The sequence below is a fragment of the Danio rerio genome, chromosome 6 (assembly GCF_052040795.2).
Source record: "Danio rerio strain M-AB ecotype USA chromosome 6, GRCz13ab, whole genome shotgun sequence".
Taxonomy (NCBI): domain Eukaryota; kingdom Metazoa; phylum Chordata; class Actinopteri; order Cypriniformes; family Danionidae; genus Danio; species Danio rerio.
Genome location: NC_141026.1, coordinates 62,146,042 through 62,165,000, shown reverse-complemented (window position 1 = coordinate 62,165,000; position 18,959 = coordinate 62,146,042). Strand labels below are relative to the sequence as shown.

Here is an 18,959-nt window from a genome sequence, read left to right as displayed (position 1 = left end):
CACAAACACTAGCACACACGCACACACAAAACTGACACAAACAAACACACAAACAAATTCATGCAAACACACACACACACACACATACAGTAACACAAAAAACTCACACAAATACACACACAAGCAAATTCATGCAAAAATAAAGACACACACAGACACACACTAACACAAACACATACACTCACACACACTCATACAAACTCTCATGCAAACATTAACTCACACACACAAACACTCACAGACAAACAAATGCACAAAAAACACACACACAAACACACACATAAACACTAACACACACAAACACTAACACACACAAACACACACACATTAGTGCAAACACACACAAACAAACTCACGCAAACACACACACACACACACACACACACACACACACACACACACACACACACACACACACACACACACACACACACACACACACACACACACACACACACACACACACACACACACACACACAAAATCTAGCACAAACACACGTCCAGCTTTATTGACTCCTGGTTTCTGGGAAAAGCAGCTCCAGACGTCTGTTCACCCCAGGCTGGATTTCTGGAGCTCGGCTAGCTGAAAATCCATGTTGGCAAAGCAGCAACTTACACACAGTGACACACACACACACACACCGAAACAGTGTATCTGCAGCAGCACACGATGAGCCGCAGACGGAGCTGCACCGGCTCACAGCCACACCGCTTAATTATTAACTCACACACTCAGACAGCAACTGCTAATGGATACGGAAATAGCCGATGCTCATGATACCAGTCTACAGCTGATAACAGATCACACACTGACTCACACACACACACACACACACACAGACAGATAAAAACAATCAATGAATCTCATACACATAATTAAAACATGTGATGCGACTTACTGTAATCAGACTGTATACACACACACACATATATACATATATATGAACAATAACATGATGAAATGCTTGAAACAGTGTTGTAGACATGCTATGTGGAGTCTAGTTTGAGGTTAGCATCTGAAGCTAAAGCACAACATGATGGAAAATGTGGACTCCGTAATGATTCAATAAGATAAACAGCAACTAGTAACAGAATCGAGTGTTTAATCACCTTTAATCAGTTTTATTAACATTAAAATCCTTCATAATGTGACATTAATAGTGGCTCAGCTGACTGCGAGTTACACATGTGTGCTCCAGTTTAAAGAAGCTGAATGAAAACGCTTGAGATGACCCAACCTGAGTGAATGTAACAGTGCTAAAACTGCAGCGTCGTGTTCCTCCACACGTCAGCACGTGCTTTAAGCGTGTTGTGGATGAGTGTGAAGTGATCAGAGCGACTGTACAGACAGTGAAATGTGATTCTGCAGTCATTTATCATCTACAGTGAGGGTGATTTCACTGCAGGACCAGCTCATTCTGAAACACATCCAAAGCAGAGCTATAAAAAACACATGTGCATAAGGCACACACACACACACACACAGGCAAATGTACAAAGATGAAACACACACACACAGGCAGATGTACAAATATGAACACACACACACACTCAAAATTCTCACACTCAGATGAAAAAAAACACACATACACACTCAAAAACATACATACACCGAAAGAGGTGCACGCACACACACAGGCACACACACACACACAGGCACACACACACACACATACTCTAAACCCCAATAATCAGTGATGCAGACAGACTCATGATGAAAGGAAAACCCACAAAGAGCTGGAAACTAAGGAGAAACCGGTTTTGCAGTTCCTCATGGTCTTCTGTAAACAGATCCTGATTTACAGCATGTGTGTGTGTGTGTGTGTGTGTGTGTGTGTGTGTGTGTGTGTGTGTGAGACTGATCCTACAGATAACAGAGCACGAGCTGCACCGTCAGTCCCAGACTAAACACTGGATCCAATTCTCTCTCACAGACACACATATGTGCGCACACATGCATACACACGCACGCACACGCACACACATACACAAATGTAGACACACAAACACTTACACGCGCACACAAGGAGAGTTTTGGATGAAACCAGTGGACGGGTCTGAACATGAGCAGTGTGATGAACGCTGATGTCAGAATGAACACACACTGACGGAGCTGCAATTATCAGCACACTCACAGAATGAGCATCTAAAGAGACGCCTGACGAACATGAGGAGCAAATCAAACTCTTCATTCACACATCATTGCTGCACACACACATATATATGAGGAATAAAAGAGCGCTGGCATGAATGAAGAACAAAAATACACTAGTTTCATGGCAAAAAGAAAAATTACAAATAATATAGATTTGTTATAAATAAACTACAAAAAATACTGCATACAAATAAAAAAATCTAAAACAGCTTTAACATGGGCGGTGCGGTGGCGCAGTGGTGTTGCAAGAAGGTCTCTAGTTCGAGTCCCAGCTGGGTCAGTTGGTGTTTCTGTGTGGAGTTTGCATGTTCTCTCCGTGTTGGTGTGGGTTTCCTCCGGGTGCTCCAGTTTCCCCCACAGTCCAAACACATGCGCTATAGGGGAACTGATCAACTACACTGGCCGTAGTATATGAGTGTGTGCTTGTACATGTATGGGTGTTTTCCAGTACTGGGTTGCAGCGGATTGGTGATTCATTCTGATGTGGCGACCCCTGATTAATAGAGGGACTAAGCCGAAAATAAAATAATGTATGAATGAACAGCTTTAAAATTTAAGTGTGAAAAAATTTTAAATAAATAAAAATTCCTTCAAAATCTCTTCAGATAAAATAAAAATGTTCTGAATGATTATTATACCTATAAATCACCTGAGTTAGCAATATAATAATTTGAAAACTACATTAATAAAATAGTTATTTATAATTGTTATAAAATAATAATATTATATAAAGGAATAATAAACTCCACCATTTTCACAGATGTTTGTGGTTAAATAAGAAATAAAGCACAAGCATAATGAAATAATCCACTGCATAAAGACATTGAAGTGTAGGAAAACTACAACAGATAAGGTTGTTTAAAAAGCAAGTACATTTTTCACTGTACAATACTTCAAAATAGTTATATTTTCATTCAAATATGCAAATTAGGAACTTTACTAATACTAATATACACTAGGCTTTTAAAAATTTGTCAAAACAGTTACATAAAAAGTTATTTAAAAAAATCGAAAAATTTTGTAACATTTAAAAATTTACTTATTTTATGAAATATAGAATAGTATAAATATAACATAAAAATAAAAATCTACAGAAAATAATTATTCAATTACAGACATGAAAGCATTTTTTTGCACAAAAGATTTTGAAGCAGCATCATTCATTCATTTTCTTTTCAGCTTAGTCCCTTTATTAATCTGGGGTCGCCACAGCAGAATGAACCGCCAATTTATCCATTGTTTTATGCAGCGGTTGCCCTTCCAGCTGCAATCCATTTCTGGGAAACATACATACACACTCATTCAAACACATACACACTACGGAATATTTTAGCTTACCCAATTCAGCTGTACCGCATGTGTTTGGACTGTGGCAGCGACCTTCTTGCTGTAAGGCAACAGCACTACCTACTGCGCCACTGCGTCGCCCTGAGGCAGCATTTAATCTAAATGCCAAAATCAACAGAGCTCCCTGATAAACAAACCAATCTGTGTGTGAAAATATGATGATGTGGCGTCTACATAAAGTCATCCTGACCGCTGCAGGTGAACAGAGCCATTCCTCAGCAAGTACACAGACATGACACACGTCTCACAGCCTGACTTTCAGCAATATTCAGTTAGGACAAATCAAACCACATCTAAAATGTGACTTTCTGACATTTGCTTGATTTGATGCACGATAACTCTTACGCACTTTACAGGTCATGTGACAGCGAGGAAGAGACTCAGCAGTACAACTGAACGCTCTTTAGAGACGCAGGTTTGATCCGCTCAGTGCTTGAGCACAGCTGCTTCCTCTTCCTGTGCTGAGAACAACAGTCCAGTTTCCTGAAGACAATCCACACACACACACACACAAGTGTCTAGCAGAAGCTCAGAGAAACAGCGAACAACACATCACTAGAACAACCAGATCAGCAGAACAGCCACAAAACACAGAACACACCATAAACCTAAACACACACCCCCACACACAACAAAGCAACCAAATCACAGAATCCCCCTGCACTTTCCAGCAGAACACAAGAACTAAAGATTGACCCTGTTTTGATTCAAGACTAAATGTACAGTGTGCTGCGCTGCACTTCATCAGCATCTGCGCTTGACTGCAGTAGTTTCTGCTGATCAGATGATCTGACAGATATAAATGTGTGAGTGTGAGGGTCTTTGCATCATTAATGTTGCTCTGCAGCTCTCCATGTTTCCAGCTTTCCATTGTTGCAGATGTGAAATGTTGTTGTGCTGATTGTAAAAGGCCTCAGGCCTCCGTCAGTCCATCATCACAGTGCTTCAGAATTCTTCTTCTTCTATTATTATTCTCTCCAGAACTGTCTTGAGCATATGTCTGCGCTCCCGTCTCACGCCTCCAGAAGCCACCACATTCACTGCGTTTGGTCTTGGTCTTTGAGGCGCAGCTCATTTATTAGAGGAGAACAAACAGCACAGTGGAGAATCCCAACAGTGCAGCAGACTCCACTCCTCTCAGTGATATCTGTGCAGGAGCTGAGGAGCTGATGCTCTTCTGTGCATCATTGACGCTGCTGTATTCACTGATGTTTATGCAATATTAGTTTCATGCATAAATTCAATTCTCATCTTTAGATGAAAACAGCTACTGTTGACCAGCTTCCAGTACACTCAGAAAGACTCAGAACACAAAGGATAAGAAGAAACAGCACAGCTGTAATATCCTGTTAGGAGGAAAACCATCCCATTATGCCCTCCAGGCTGCCGTCCCAAACACAAAGACACACAGGGGCAGAGCGGATGCCATGGCTGACGCAGACAGCTGGCAGTGTGTGGTCTGTCTAACACACTAAATCATCCGACATACAGAACAAAACTTCCTGTAAACACGTGAATAATCTGACTTTCTTCTATCAGCTGCGGGTCAACAGTTCAATGACTTTTGTTTTTGCCATTTGCTAAACTTTATTGTTATTTTAAATGTACTAGTGTACACAAAAACAAAATTTCATTTGTTGCACTGGCTCGGCAGTTCCAAAACAGAACACTAAACAATAGATAAATGACAAACAATAATCATAAGCACTGCGGTTGACTGATGCTCCTTATTGTCAGGTTGGATCTGTAGGGAAATCATAGCACATACGAGCTTTAGGGTGGGACTAAAATGTGCAAATCAAGATAGTTTAGAAGGAGAATGAAAAAAGGAATGAAGATAAAGACAGAAAAATAATATAACACAATACCAGAAACAAGCTTTTTAAATGCTATGCACAAACACCCACACTGAAAATACCATTCTCGCACACTATCCCTGTTAAACTCACTTCATTGAACATCAGAAAAATCCTGAAACCACATTTCTGCTTTTGAACCGAAATACTACATCAATTCAATCTTACAGCATTCATAAGGGAATATGGTATCTTATATTCAACACTTATGCTTTAGTGCTGCTAAATGAAAGAACTAAAGTTCCACTTACAAATAAATCAGTTGAAAATGTCATTTTAAGTATTAGTTTGTGTGCATTAGGGCTGCATATTACTGAAAATAACACATTGCTATATTTTTATTCTGCGATATATATGAATACAATTTCACTAGACGAGTTGTAAAAATGTAAAGAATCATTTTAATGATTCTCTGAATCATTTTAGCTGGATTGGCTGTAGGGGACTGCATAAAATATAATTCAAGTTTATTTTTATAACACTTGAGCACAATAAGTCTTGTAAATTAAGCATAACATTTATATTATTAAGCCCAATATTAAACAAACAATCTACAAGCATAGTTTAATTACTTCATTCATTCCATTTTCTTTTCAGCTTAATCCCTTTATTAATCTGGGATCACCACAGCAAAACAAACAACCAACTATTCCAGCATATGTTTTACACAGTGGATGCCCTTCCAGCTGCAACCCATCACTTGGAAACATCCATGCACACTCATTCACACACACTCACTACGGACAATTTAGCTTACCAAATTCACCAATAGCGCATGTGTTTGGACTTGTGGGGGAAACCGGAGCACCCGGAGGAAACCCACGCCAACACAGGGAGAACATGCAAACTCCACACACAAATGCCATTTGACCCAGCCGAGGCTCTACCCAGCGACCTTCTTGCTGTGAGGCAACTGTGCTACCCACTGAACTACCGTAACGTGCACTGATAAATTCAATACAGAAAAATATGCTAATTAAATATACAGCATTTTGTTTTTTTTCGAAAAGTCAAAATGTATTCAGGTATACAGTAATTGAATAATCAAATGTAAAATAATATTGCACAGCCTTTGTTTTATTGACCTTATTCTAAAATGTGGAAGTGCGCCGGTTTTCAGGATTGTTTTAGAACTTCTAATTCAGTCCCCTATGGGAGAAATGACTAGGAAAAATAAACGGCAGACACGGTCAAACTACTTGCTCTACAAACAAATGTTTGCATGACTATACAGACCAAGTAGAATAATTTAATAAGAAAATATTAGTTTGCGACATCAAGCAGCGTAACGAGCACTTTTAAACGTCTAAAAATTAATGGAAGTGAAAGAGACCGGAAGTCTTGAGCCAATAAGATTCAAATGGCTGCGGCTGCTCGTCGGCAAAGAATAAGGTGAATAAACAATTCCATAAAATTAATCGTTACTAATTTTTCAGTTACAAACAGCCAATTTCCTTAGAGCTAAATGGTTTTAAAACCCTTGGTGACCGGCCTCAAACACTTGCAAAATGAAGAATTATAATCCAGACTCAACATTGCATATACTTGCGATGTGACTATTGCGAATGATCACATTGCGATATCGATGCTCACACAATATATTGTGCAGCCCTAGAGTCCATGTCAGCTTATAAACAAAATATTGATACAAATTTTTTACAAAATCTTTTCAGCTTAGTCCCTTTATTAATCTGGGGTCACCCCAGTGGAATGAACCGTCAACTTATCCAGCATATGTTTATGCAGCGGATGCCCTTCCAGCTGCAACCCATCTCTGGGAATCCATACACACACACACTCATACACTACGGTCAATTTTAGCATACCCAATTTACCTGTACCACATGTCTTTAGACTTGTGGGGGAAAACAGAGCACCCGGGGGAAATACATGTGAACACGGGGAGAACATGCAAACTCCACACAGAAATGCCAACTAACCTAGCTGAGGCTTGAACAAGCGACCTTCTTGCTGTGAGATGAACATGCTACCCACTGCGCCTCCCTTGTATTAAGTTTGTATAAATTCCTCTAAATCTCGAAATAATTTAAATAAATTCCCATAAATTCTGTCAAGTTTCCAATTCAGAATATTTCCAAAATTCCAGAGACAAAAGCAACTCACTTTACAACCCTGGCCATCAGTTATTATTTTTTATAACAGTCTCAATTCTCAATAGTACAATTATTAATGCAAGACCAGAGTGTATTTTAGACATAACTACAGATGACAACATGCCTTTGTTTATTTTAATGAATGCCTAAAATGATGCCTGAGTATGAAGTAATTTTTCATGCAAAATGCTTCCTGTTGTAAAGTTTTCTTTGATGTTGACAGAAGCCAGAAGACACACACTATCTTTCTCTCTCAGCTTCCGTGATGACGAATGAAGCAAACACACATCCACGCATTCAGTTTCCCAGAAGCAGCTCGTAATGAAAACAACAGAGCACTTCATGTAGACTTATCTGTAACATCCAGGAAAATGTTAAAAGCTGAAATCAGCTTAAAGAGCCATTTAGAAGATTTCTGAAACAAACAATTCTCAAAAACAACAATGAAGAGAGAGACTCTGATCTCAAACCACATTCACATTTATTCTGCTGCGCTTGCAGCAGGCCTGCAAAATATACATTTCAGCATCGATATTGCATTGTGAGCACTCGCAACAGAGTTGATATGATTTTAATAGTTGATGTTGATTACAGCTGGCAGCAGGAGCCACAATTCAGTATGGTCTTCAATAGAATCTAACAATATTGAGGAACAGAAATTCAACGATCAAATCTAAAATAACACTGTGTAGTCTTGATTTTAGAAATAATCAAACACAATTAATTTTTGTTAAAGTGCAAAATTGATTATGAAACGATATATTGTGCAGTTCTATAATGAACAATACTTGTACAGAATTTATTAATTTTAGTTCAACACTATTACTAATGCGTTATTAAAATCCAAATTCATGCTTATTGACATTATTTAATGCACTGTGAGTAGGGTTGTAACGGTATGAATTTTTCACGGTATGATAATCGTCTAAAACAATACCACGGTTTGACGGTTTCGCGGTATACGGTATGTTACAAATGTCACAAAATAATAGAACAGTGAAGCAAATTTGACTTTTTCCAAATAATATATTTTTAGTTACTATAAACAACACCACTTACAATGAACAAATAAAAATAAGAAAATAATAAATAATGTGTCAAAGTCCAAATAAAGTCCAAATAAACATGGTGCAAATCCTCAGTAAAAAATAGATATATTTACTATACTATAAATAGTTACATAACGAAACTAGATTCAATATGGAACATCCCTAGATTTTATGTGCCAGCAAGGATATGGTTGTCTGCAATGCAGACAAACAGCTGCATCTTCATTTGCGTCTTTTGAAAACAGCAAGAGCAGCAGTTCGTCTTTGCTGTGTCACTGTTTTGTCATGTTTCTGTGCTGCTGTGCATGCAAAAGTACTTAGTATGAGAATTATTTCATGCAAAACTTTTTTTTTGCGTTTTATTTAGCCGCGCATAAATGTATGCCTTTCTCTCATTCCGTGTTGTTCAAAAAGCTTGGTCCACAAACAAAAGCGAAACCTATGCTTATTGGTTGTGATATAGCGAGTTTGAACCAATCTGGGCATGGAGGAGGGACAATGCATCAATGTATCATGTCTGATTTGTCCGGAGACACAGTGACGAGCGTTTCTTTGTCAAATCAGCGTGGTCAAATTTTGATGACGTAACCGCACTGATTCCAGAGCCTCTGAAAGTCCGCGAATGTTATGTGATACAGCACTGGAAAGCTAAGATTCTCTTCTTTATGCCAATCTTTGAATTGTATGAATCGGATCAGCGGATCAAAAGTTATTAAACATTTAAGAGCAATACTTATTTTTAGCCGCGGGCGGCTGTCTCGGTCTTTAAGGGTTAAAACCGTTGATATGCAATTGTTCATGGTATGATAATCGTGCACGTTCAAATCGTGGTAAACCGTCATACCGGTATATTGTTACAACCCTAACTGTGAGTTAACATGAACATGAAATAACATTGACAAAGATAAATAATATTAAAATAAATGTATTGTTAATTGTTAGTTCATGATAGTAAATAAATAATCGATATGACCTTTATGTAAAGTGCTACTGTAGGGCAGAAAAATAAAACATTGCAAAGTCTGTTTTCCAATATTATTCAGCCCTATTAGAAATCCTGACCAAAAATAATTGTGTATTCTTTTATTACTACTTTGTGTATTATTATTTGTTAACATCCCACAATGCAATTCACCATCATAACTAAACAGAAAACACACGAAATACAGAATACTGTTCAGTTTTTACAGTGCAGCAGAGAGCAAACTCCGGATTGAACTGACTTTTAAAGAGCCTGATAAACTGGATATCAGCAGGAGTGTTACTTTCATTTCCAGAGAACATCAGGTCAGGCGTGACGGAGCGTCTGTCTAGACAAACAAGGGCAAGATCAGGTCTGAACGCCGCACATTCACACAGGCAGGCAGAGATAGAAACACAGCCAGATCTGCTCAGGAATTCAACATCTTTCCCACGAGCGCCTTCATCTCTCCGGCTCGCAAACACCAGCTCATATCACCTTGTTATGCGTTCAGCAAAAGATTACTTGGAAAAGTGCAGACAGATTTTGCAAGACGGTTAATCACGCGTCTTCAAAGAAATTCCATGAGTGAATGAGTCTGCTGGACAACAGGGGGCAGCTGTCTGAACAATGAGTTAGTCACTACAAATTAAGCATTAGTCGGGCGACTCCCAGCTGAGGATTCTGGAGCAGACAGATTGTCACAGAGGAGCTCATCCTCATCATTAATGTCAAAATTAACCACTGCTTTAATATGGTAAATGTGTAATGATGTGGCTTTTTGGTGCATTTGAATAATTCAAATATCATGGCTAAACTTCACACAAATAAAATGCTGATTTCATGTAACCCAATGTAGGGTCAAATTTGAACAAGATCATACATTGTTTTACAACCAGCCATTTAATTTTTTTTAATTACCCTAATGTTGGGTGTATATATCTGATTTAATGTTGGGTTACAAGATATATTTTTAGACATTTCTTTTGTTAACACACACAAAAAAATGCTGAGTTGTTTTAATCCAATGTTAGGAGAAATATGGACAAAAATCATACATTTAGGTAAAATATACATTTTAAATTACATTTATAATTTAAATTGATTTAAATTTAATATCTAAAGCAGAGTTTGTCCATATTTAACTCAATTTTGGGTTACAAGACCTGCATTTTCTTTTTGTTTTGTTTGTTGGTAATGTTGCAAAACCATGGCTGATCAACTACACACACTAAAATGCTGCATTGGTTTTTAACCCAATGTTGGGTTAAATATGGACAAGCCCAATCATTAGTGAAAAGATTTTTGATTGGAAAAAAATTTACCTAAAGTTAGATTTGTCTATATGAGACCCAATGTTGGATTACAATAATCCAGTATTTTTATTTATTCATTTTAAATGCATATTTCATAATGTTGCAAAAACATTCTTGATTTTACACAAAAAATAATGGGTTATTTTTAACCAAAAGTTGGGTCAAATATGGAAAAAAATCACACATTGTGTTAAAATGTGTCATTTAAATTTAATTGAATTAACCTAATGTTGGGTCAAAAAGGGTAATTTAAGTTTTATAAAAAATATCACAAAGTTGAGTTTGTGGATATTTGACCCAATGACAGATTAAAACAACTCAACATTTTTTAGAAAGCAGTGTAGTCAGTGCACCAAAACAAATCATAGTTAATAATACACTATTACTACAGGAAAAACATGGGTAATTCTTTTAAGAGCATCCAGTCCACCTGAAGCATCCACATTCAGAAGAATCTGCACATCATGGAAGAAATAATTGATGACAGGCCGTTTAATTATTAGCTAATAACACACGCCTGAAAGGGTGATGCTGCCACAACGCCCTGCTCATTACACATTTCATTAAAAGCCTTTTAGTTTTGATTTATTCTTGACATTTTTAGCTGTGAAATAACTCTAATCATTCAGCACAGTGATCCGGTGCTGTGCTCAAAACCTGCCGGAACTACTTTAGCTGTGTCATTATTTGAAAATAACTTTTACAAATAATTAACAAAGGGCTACTGACCTATTCACATCTCATTAAAAGTCTTCACTGTTTTGTGTCTGAGAAATAACTGAGAGGATTAACTGCAAGTGATATGTAGTTTTAATGTGATCTGGAATTAGTTTAATTGTGCGTTTATCTGAGAATAACAGCACGCCTTAAGATTAAAAAAAATTGTCAAAGAGACCTTTAATCTCCTTCAAAGTTTTTGTTTTTATATTTTAATGTTGGTGTCTGTGAAATAACTGAGTTCTATCAGGATGATGATATGTAGCTGTAATGTGGTATGGGACTACTTTAGCTGTGGCATTATATGAAAATAACAGCCCACCTATGAATATTCATCAATTATTCGTCAACAACAGCCACTTTGTGTGGTATAATACAGCATAACATACACATGCACACATATGAAGCATTGAGAAGAAAAAAAAAAACATACACCAGAGCTTTCCCTAACACAAAAACCTCACTATAATACATCTCCATAAGCATATGTGTTCGTCTATAACTCATATTCGAGACAGTTTTAGTGTGCTGTGAGCTAATGATTACAGACTCTGTCACTGACCGCTTCACCCACTAACCGGATAAGTTACCTACACCACATAAACTAGTCCCCTTCAAAACTTTCTAAGGAGTTCGTCTGAGTCTAACCAGTGACTTTAGATAACTTTAGAAGATTGTAAACACACCGCGGGCTCGTGTGATCGCGGGAATCAACCCCGAAAACGGCAGAGATTCGCGCTTTAACGTACTGAGGGGGAAAAGCGGAGCAGATACTCACAGATCGCCATACTCTGGAATGAAGTGGATCTCTGGCAGTTACATGTACAGGAGACATTGGCGAGGGTGTCGGTGGTTCCGTTCGTCAGACCCATGAAGCTGAACATTGAGGAAATCGATGTGAAAAACGGACGGTTTGTCGGTTGGTTAGTCGGTCGCCTCAGCGCGCGTTGTCGAATAAAAACATTGACGCAGGCTTTTCCTATTCTGTGTCTACCGTCCTCTAACCGCCGTCCCCCCGCCCCCGGCCCGCTGTCTGGCCGCTGTGCTCCAGTATTCCCGTTATTCCCGTTATTCCCAGACGGTTTGTACTACTTTCCAGCGTCTGCGCGCACCTCATTCAAGTCCAAGTTGGCTAGGAAGCGGCAGGGGGCGGAGCCAACATTGAGGGGCGGGATCTCGAGGCAGACAGCGTGACGTCATTGCCAGACTTGGCCTTTCGCAGAGCGTGCGAGCCAATCGGAGTCACACGGGGATCAAACAACACACACACACACACACACACACACACACACACACACACACACACACACACACACACACACTGTATTGATCGATTTCACTGGGACAGTCAAATAAAGTGTGTGTGTGTGTGTGTGGACGAAAAGACATCACAGAGAGCACAGACGGAATATTTTACGCACTTTTAGGTCTGATTAAGTTTGATGTGCTTGAAAGATGTAATTAATGTAAATATTATGTATTTATATCATAATTTCAGTGAATAAAGCGCTCTCCTCTCGTTTTGGGATTTTAAAGTTTGTCTAAAACGACATCAAAACAATAAAAGTGTAATGGAGATTTAGAATGCACATAAAATAATGACTATTATCAATTTTTCTCACGGTTTCCAGAAGATCCTAAAATTTCACTGACATTGAGTCTAATAATTGAGTCTCCAACAGTTGTGTTCCTCATATTTAGAGCAATAATCATTTGCTGACATGATAAAAACTATTTTTTAATCACAGTTTGGGCCCAAAATACATTCATATTAATTTTCCTTCAGCTTAGTCCCTTTTATTCACCAGGGGGTCACCACAACGGAATGAACCACCAACTATTTCAGCATATGTTTTACGCAGCGCATACCCTTCCAGCTGCAACCCAGTACTGGGAAACACCCAAACACACTTATTCGCGCGCACGCACACACACACTCATACACTACGGCCAATGTAGTTGATCAGTTCCCCTATAGCGCATGTGTTTGGACTGTGGGGGAAACCGGAGCACCTGGAGGAAACCCACGCCAACACGGGGAGAACATGCAAACTCCACACAGAAACACCAACTGACCCAGCCGAGACTCAAACCTTCTTACTGCGCCACCGTGCAGCCCTTATTTTATATGAATTATTATTAATACCACTACATGTATTTTTTTAAGGACACTATATACTGTATAACTGCAGGTTAGCTATAAATGTATTAATTTAGACGATTATTGAATGTGTGTGTGTGTGCGTGTATGTGCAAGTGCGTGTGTGTGTGACGCAGATAGACACACCTATGAGGATCTGTTCAGACATGTTGGACAAACTACTGATCAAACAAAACATCACTATTCTAACACATTAGGAAACACTCAGGTGTGGCCAGCACACACACACGCACACGCACACACACACACATTTAGTCATTTAGCACACACACACTGGAAGTGTCTGCATTACATATTTTTTCAGAATAACAATGAATATTGGTTTACTTTGCTCAACATAATGGAAGTAAACAGCAACATAATTAAACAACATACTCATTCTGAGCTGTACTTATTAAAATATATTACGATTGTGATTCTGTTTGCAAAGATGAAATACTTTTTACGGTCAAATAAGTAAAGCCGAGTGGATTTATGGATATAGTGGAAAAATATAAAGATTTTTCTCACATTTGCATATTGTTTGGGATTAGACTTTGCCTATACTTTTATTTATTTATTTATTTATTTATTTATTTATTTATTTATTTATTTATTTATTTATTTATCTATTTATTTATTTATTTATCTATTTATTTATTTATTTATTTATTTATGTAATTTACTTTAATTATATTTTACTGCATTAGTGTAGTGTTCATTTCCTCTTCTAAATTTTGTATTTATTTCTTTCTTTCATGTGGCAACATGGTGGCGCAGTGGGTAGCATGTTTGTCTTACAACAAGAAGGTTGCTGGTTCGATCCTCGGCTGAGCCAGTGCATTTCTGCACTGTTAAACTCAAAAAGTTAAAGTAACTCAAACCTTTTGAGGAAACCGATTGCAACAAACCCTCAATAAAACAAAAAAAGAATCCTAATGAGTACTGTGAACTTAATCTATTTGACTAAACGAAGCAATTTGAGGAAAGTAAAACCCAATAAATGAACTCAAACCAACTGAGTACTGTAAAACCCAGTGGTTTCACAATGGTAATTCAAAGTGCTTTACATAAACATGAATAAAAGAAACAAGTATAAGAAAATAAAAACAACAAAGAATAAACATTTAAAATGATTAAAAACAAATTAAAACAGATTCAAATGTGTTAAAACCACTGAGCTATATTGTAAATATGGTAATATTAATTCAGTATGTATTAATGCACTATACTATTAGAGAAGTGTGCCGAGGTCATCTGTCTGGACAATCACATGATGACAGACAGAGAGCAAAACTCTGTTGAGCAACACTGAATCATCCAGAAATAGAGCAGTTCAGTGTGAGCCGTCACTGAAGATTGACACACATCCCAAATATTACTGCAGACTGTATACTGATTTCACATTTTTACATGTTCTGATGCTCTTTTATAGTTTTTAAACGCTGTTTACGAGTTACAGAAAACAATAAAAATCAGTAAAATGCATATAGTCATGAGTGAAAATTCACTGAGTTACACAATAAAAAACAATGCTTCAGAATGTAGCTTTATCATTTGAAGTAGCAAAGAGTAGAGTAGTATATAGATGCTATTTAAGTCTACTTTTATTTTACAAGTCTACTATTTAAGTTTACAAGTCTAAGTTTTGTTCATTTTATTTATGCATTTTATTGTATTTGATTTAATTTACATTTGATTAATTATTTTAATTACATTTTGTAATTTATTTTTATGTATGTATTTTACTTTACATTTACATTTAATTTAATTCATTTTAATTTCTTTTTAATATTTATTTATAGGTTGAATTATTTATTGATTAAGACAGGCTCGATTCATAATTAACATGTTAAATTATAATTAAAAACAATTTTAAACATTTCAGATGTGTATAGTTTAATATTTTAGTTAAATCATGTGACACGGTGATGAGCAAACATGACTAGATTAACCTGAAACATTATTTTGGTAAAATATAATTTTGTGTGTTCCACTCCATGTGAAATAAATACTATAGTAACTTATTGTAAACATTACAATGTTTTTAAATCATACTATAGTAAAGTACTTGAATCTGCTGGGGTGATTCTGCAGTTGCTACAGTAACACAACAACTAAGGCAATTGATCTGTTGTGGAGATTCTAGAGTTGCTATGGTAACACAACAACTACAGTAACTGATCTGTTGTGGTGATTCTACAGTTGCTATGGTAACACAATAACTACAGTAATTGATCTGTTGTGGTGCGAAATCGCATCATGTGACTGCATGAGACCAACGATGATCAAAACATGACCTCTCTGGAGTTTAAGGGTTTAAAATATGGACCAATCGCTCGCTTCTAATCATCTTGTTTAATCCCGGCCGTTTTCACGGCGCCGTACAACAGAATTTCCAGAAGGCGTCTCCACATCAACACCTGAGAGACTCCTGTTCCTGTATGCATGTGTGTTTCGACAAGTCAAGTGGAGAGAGACTGAGATGAGGAACTAATGAGAAGGGATCATACACCTTACATGAGGGAGAACAGAGTGAAGAAGAAACAATGACATTAATCCACCACAAACACACACACACACACAAACACACACACACACACAAACACAAACACACACACTCACACTCACACACTGGTCATCTGACCTAAATAAAGTGTTCTGAGAGCATCAACAATGAAGCAGCGCAAGATGTGACTTGAGTGTATCTGACTGAACAAATGCATCAGGCTGCAGGAAAAAACTGTGTCTAGACACACACACACACACACACACACACACACACAGATACATGTTTATAGTCCTTTCTTGTGAAATCTGTTTAGTTAAAAAATGATCAAATCTATTAAAACTATGGCGACGCAGTGGAGCAGTAGGTAATGCTGTTGTCTCGCAGCAAGAAGGTTGCTGATTTGAGTCTCGGCTGGGTCAGTTGGTGTTTCTGTGTGGAGTTTGTATGTTCTCCCCGTGATGAGTTGCAGCTGGAAGGGCATTCGCTGTGTAAAACATTTGCTGTATAAGTTGGCGGTTCATTCCACTGTGGCAACCCCGGATTAATAAAGGGACTAAGCTAAAAAGAAAATGAATGAATGGATGAATAATATTTAAACTATCAAAATAAACTAAATAAAATATAAATAAAATAAAATAGTCTTCAGATAAACTGGATATTAAAGGGCAGTTAACCCCAAATAAACATTTAATCACTCTTTACTCTCCCTTGAGTGTTTCCAAACATTCATGAGTTTCTTTCTTCTGCAAAACACTAAAGCAGACATTTTAAAGGAAGTTTCTTCCATGGTAGGAAAAACAAACACTCTGGAGGTCAGCAGAAACAAAGTCCCTCAGCGCCCTCTGCTGAACACTGCTGTGATTTTGGGTGCTTTTATTTCTTCGTCTAAATGTCTTGCTAAGTTTTTTTTATATATAAAAATAAAAATGAAATTAAACTAATTAAAATATATGTAGAATAATAATAGTATTTTAGTGAAAATGATCATGTGTTTTTGTTAAGAATTCACAAAAATCAGTGTGAATGACGAGATTATGTAATAATGTTTTTCTAAATCACTGAATATTTTGTGGTGAAAAACAATATATGAAACGTTATTAAACATCAATTCTCTCTCTATCTCTTATGATCCACGTTTTGTATAGTGTTTGCTTGCCAGGGTCAAATTATTTCAGTACTTTTTTGCTTCTGAACGCACTAACAAAGCAGTCTTTGAGTGACACAGTGTAGGATATTGAGCAGTAGGGGGCGCTATTATCCCTCTCTCCCTCTCTCTCTCTGACACACACACACACACACTCAACTCATTTTCCTTATTCATGAGGGGTTGCCACAGGGGAATGAGCTGCCAACTATTTCGGTATAAGTTTTACACAGCGGAAGCCCCTCCAGCTGTAACCCAGTACTGGGAAACACCCATACACACTCATTCACACACACACACACACACACACACTCATACATTACGGCCAATTTAGTTGATCAGTTCCCCTTTAGCGCATGTGTTTGGACTGTGGGGGAAACCAGAGCACTCGAAGGAAACCCACGCCAACACGGGGAGAACATGCAAACTCCACACAGAAACACCAACTGACCCAGCCAGGACTCAAACTAGCGACCTTCTTGCTGTGAAGTCACAGTGCTAACCACTGAGCCACCGTGTCACCCTCAATTTAATTCATTAGTTGCTTTACTGGCATGGCAAATGTTACAAATGAATTGCCAAAGCATTGATAGAGTTACAACATGGCAAACACAGTAAACAGTTTTAGTTAAAAAGTAATAAAATAAATAAGAAAAAACTGTACGTTTAACAATCTACATGTATGGATAAACAGCAATAATAAATAATGATAACCGTTGTATTTGTATTAGTATATTTCTCTCTCTCTCGCTTCGTCTCTGTGTGCAACATGTGTGTAATGATGATGTTGAGTAATCCTGCTCTTGAAAGAGTGTTTATTGCACATCAGATGGACTTTATGAGTGTGTGATCATTCTATTGACTATGTGGAAATCATACATGACAAGCTGAGATGGATCAGGATATTCAGTGCTCGCATAAATAAGCACACCGTCTTTATCCACTACAACCTTTCAACTAAATTTGATGGATGCTTTTCTCGATTTATCCTGTTTATTGCAATTTATGTAATTTTTTTCCCCCCGAACTTAGTAATTTGGGTGTAGCATTTTAGTACTGTGATCATCAGTTTTTTTTTGTTTGGATTTGTTTATCAGTTTTGTCTTAGGCACTGACTAAAGTTTATGCACAAATAAATTACTGTAAATTAAACTGGAGAGAATATTAATTTAAATGAGAGATCTGTGGTATATATATCTTTATACAACAGTTCTGTCTGGTTCTCCAATCTGATTGGCTGATAGCCGTGCGATATTCTGCAATATCAGAACTCCTACAGCCTTACCCTTTGTGTATTACTCCGCCCACATACAGCCAGCAAAAAGCAGACATTACAGATCTAAAGTTTAAAGAAAGTAGTTCCTCATACAAAAGGTTTTTTGAGACTCTCCATGTTTGATTTTGTATTTATATACACAATTATGTCATCAAACTGTTGTATAAACGCAATATCACAGTCGTAGCAGTGCGATATGGCTGTATATCGGCATTGGTGGGGGCACTAAGGCAACGCACGCAGCACGCCTCCCAACCGGGGCCGATAAACAGCCATATCACACTGCTACTCGTGTGATATTGCTTATATATATATATATATATATATATATATATATATATATATATATATATATATATATATATATATA

General features: G+C 37.4%; 1 protein-coding gene across 2 annotated transcripts in view; it reads right to left on the bottom strand.

Moving 5' to 3' along the window:
* Positions 1–12,653, bottom strand: part of pmepa1 (prostate transmembrane protein, androgen induced 1) — a 35,635-nt gene extending 22,982 nt beyond the window's left edge. For both annotated transcript variants that reach the window (NM_001002580.2, NM_001441409.1), the window contains 1 exon segment: positions 12,296–12,653. In NM_001002580.2, the coding sequence (NP_001002580.2) occupies positions 12,296–12,401 (106 nt within the window). In that variant the 5' untranslated portion in view covers positions 12,402–12,653.
* Between the last annotated feature and the right edge of the window lie 6,306 nt (positions 12,654–18,959).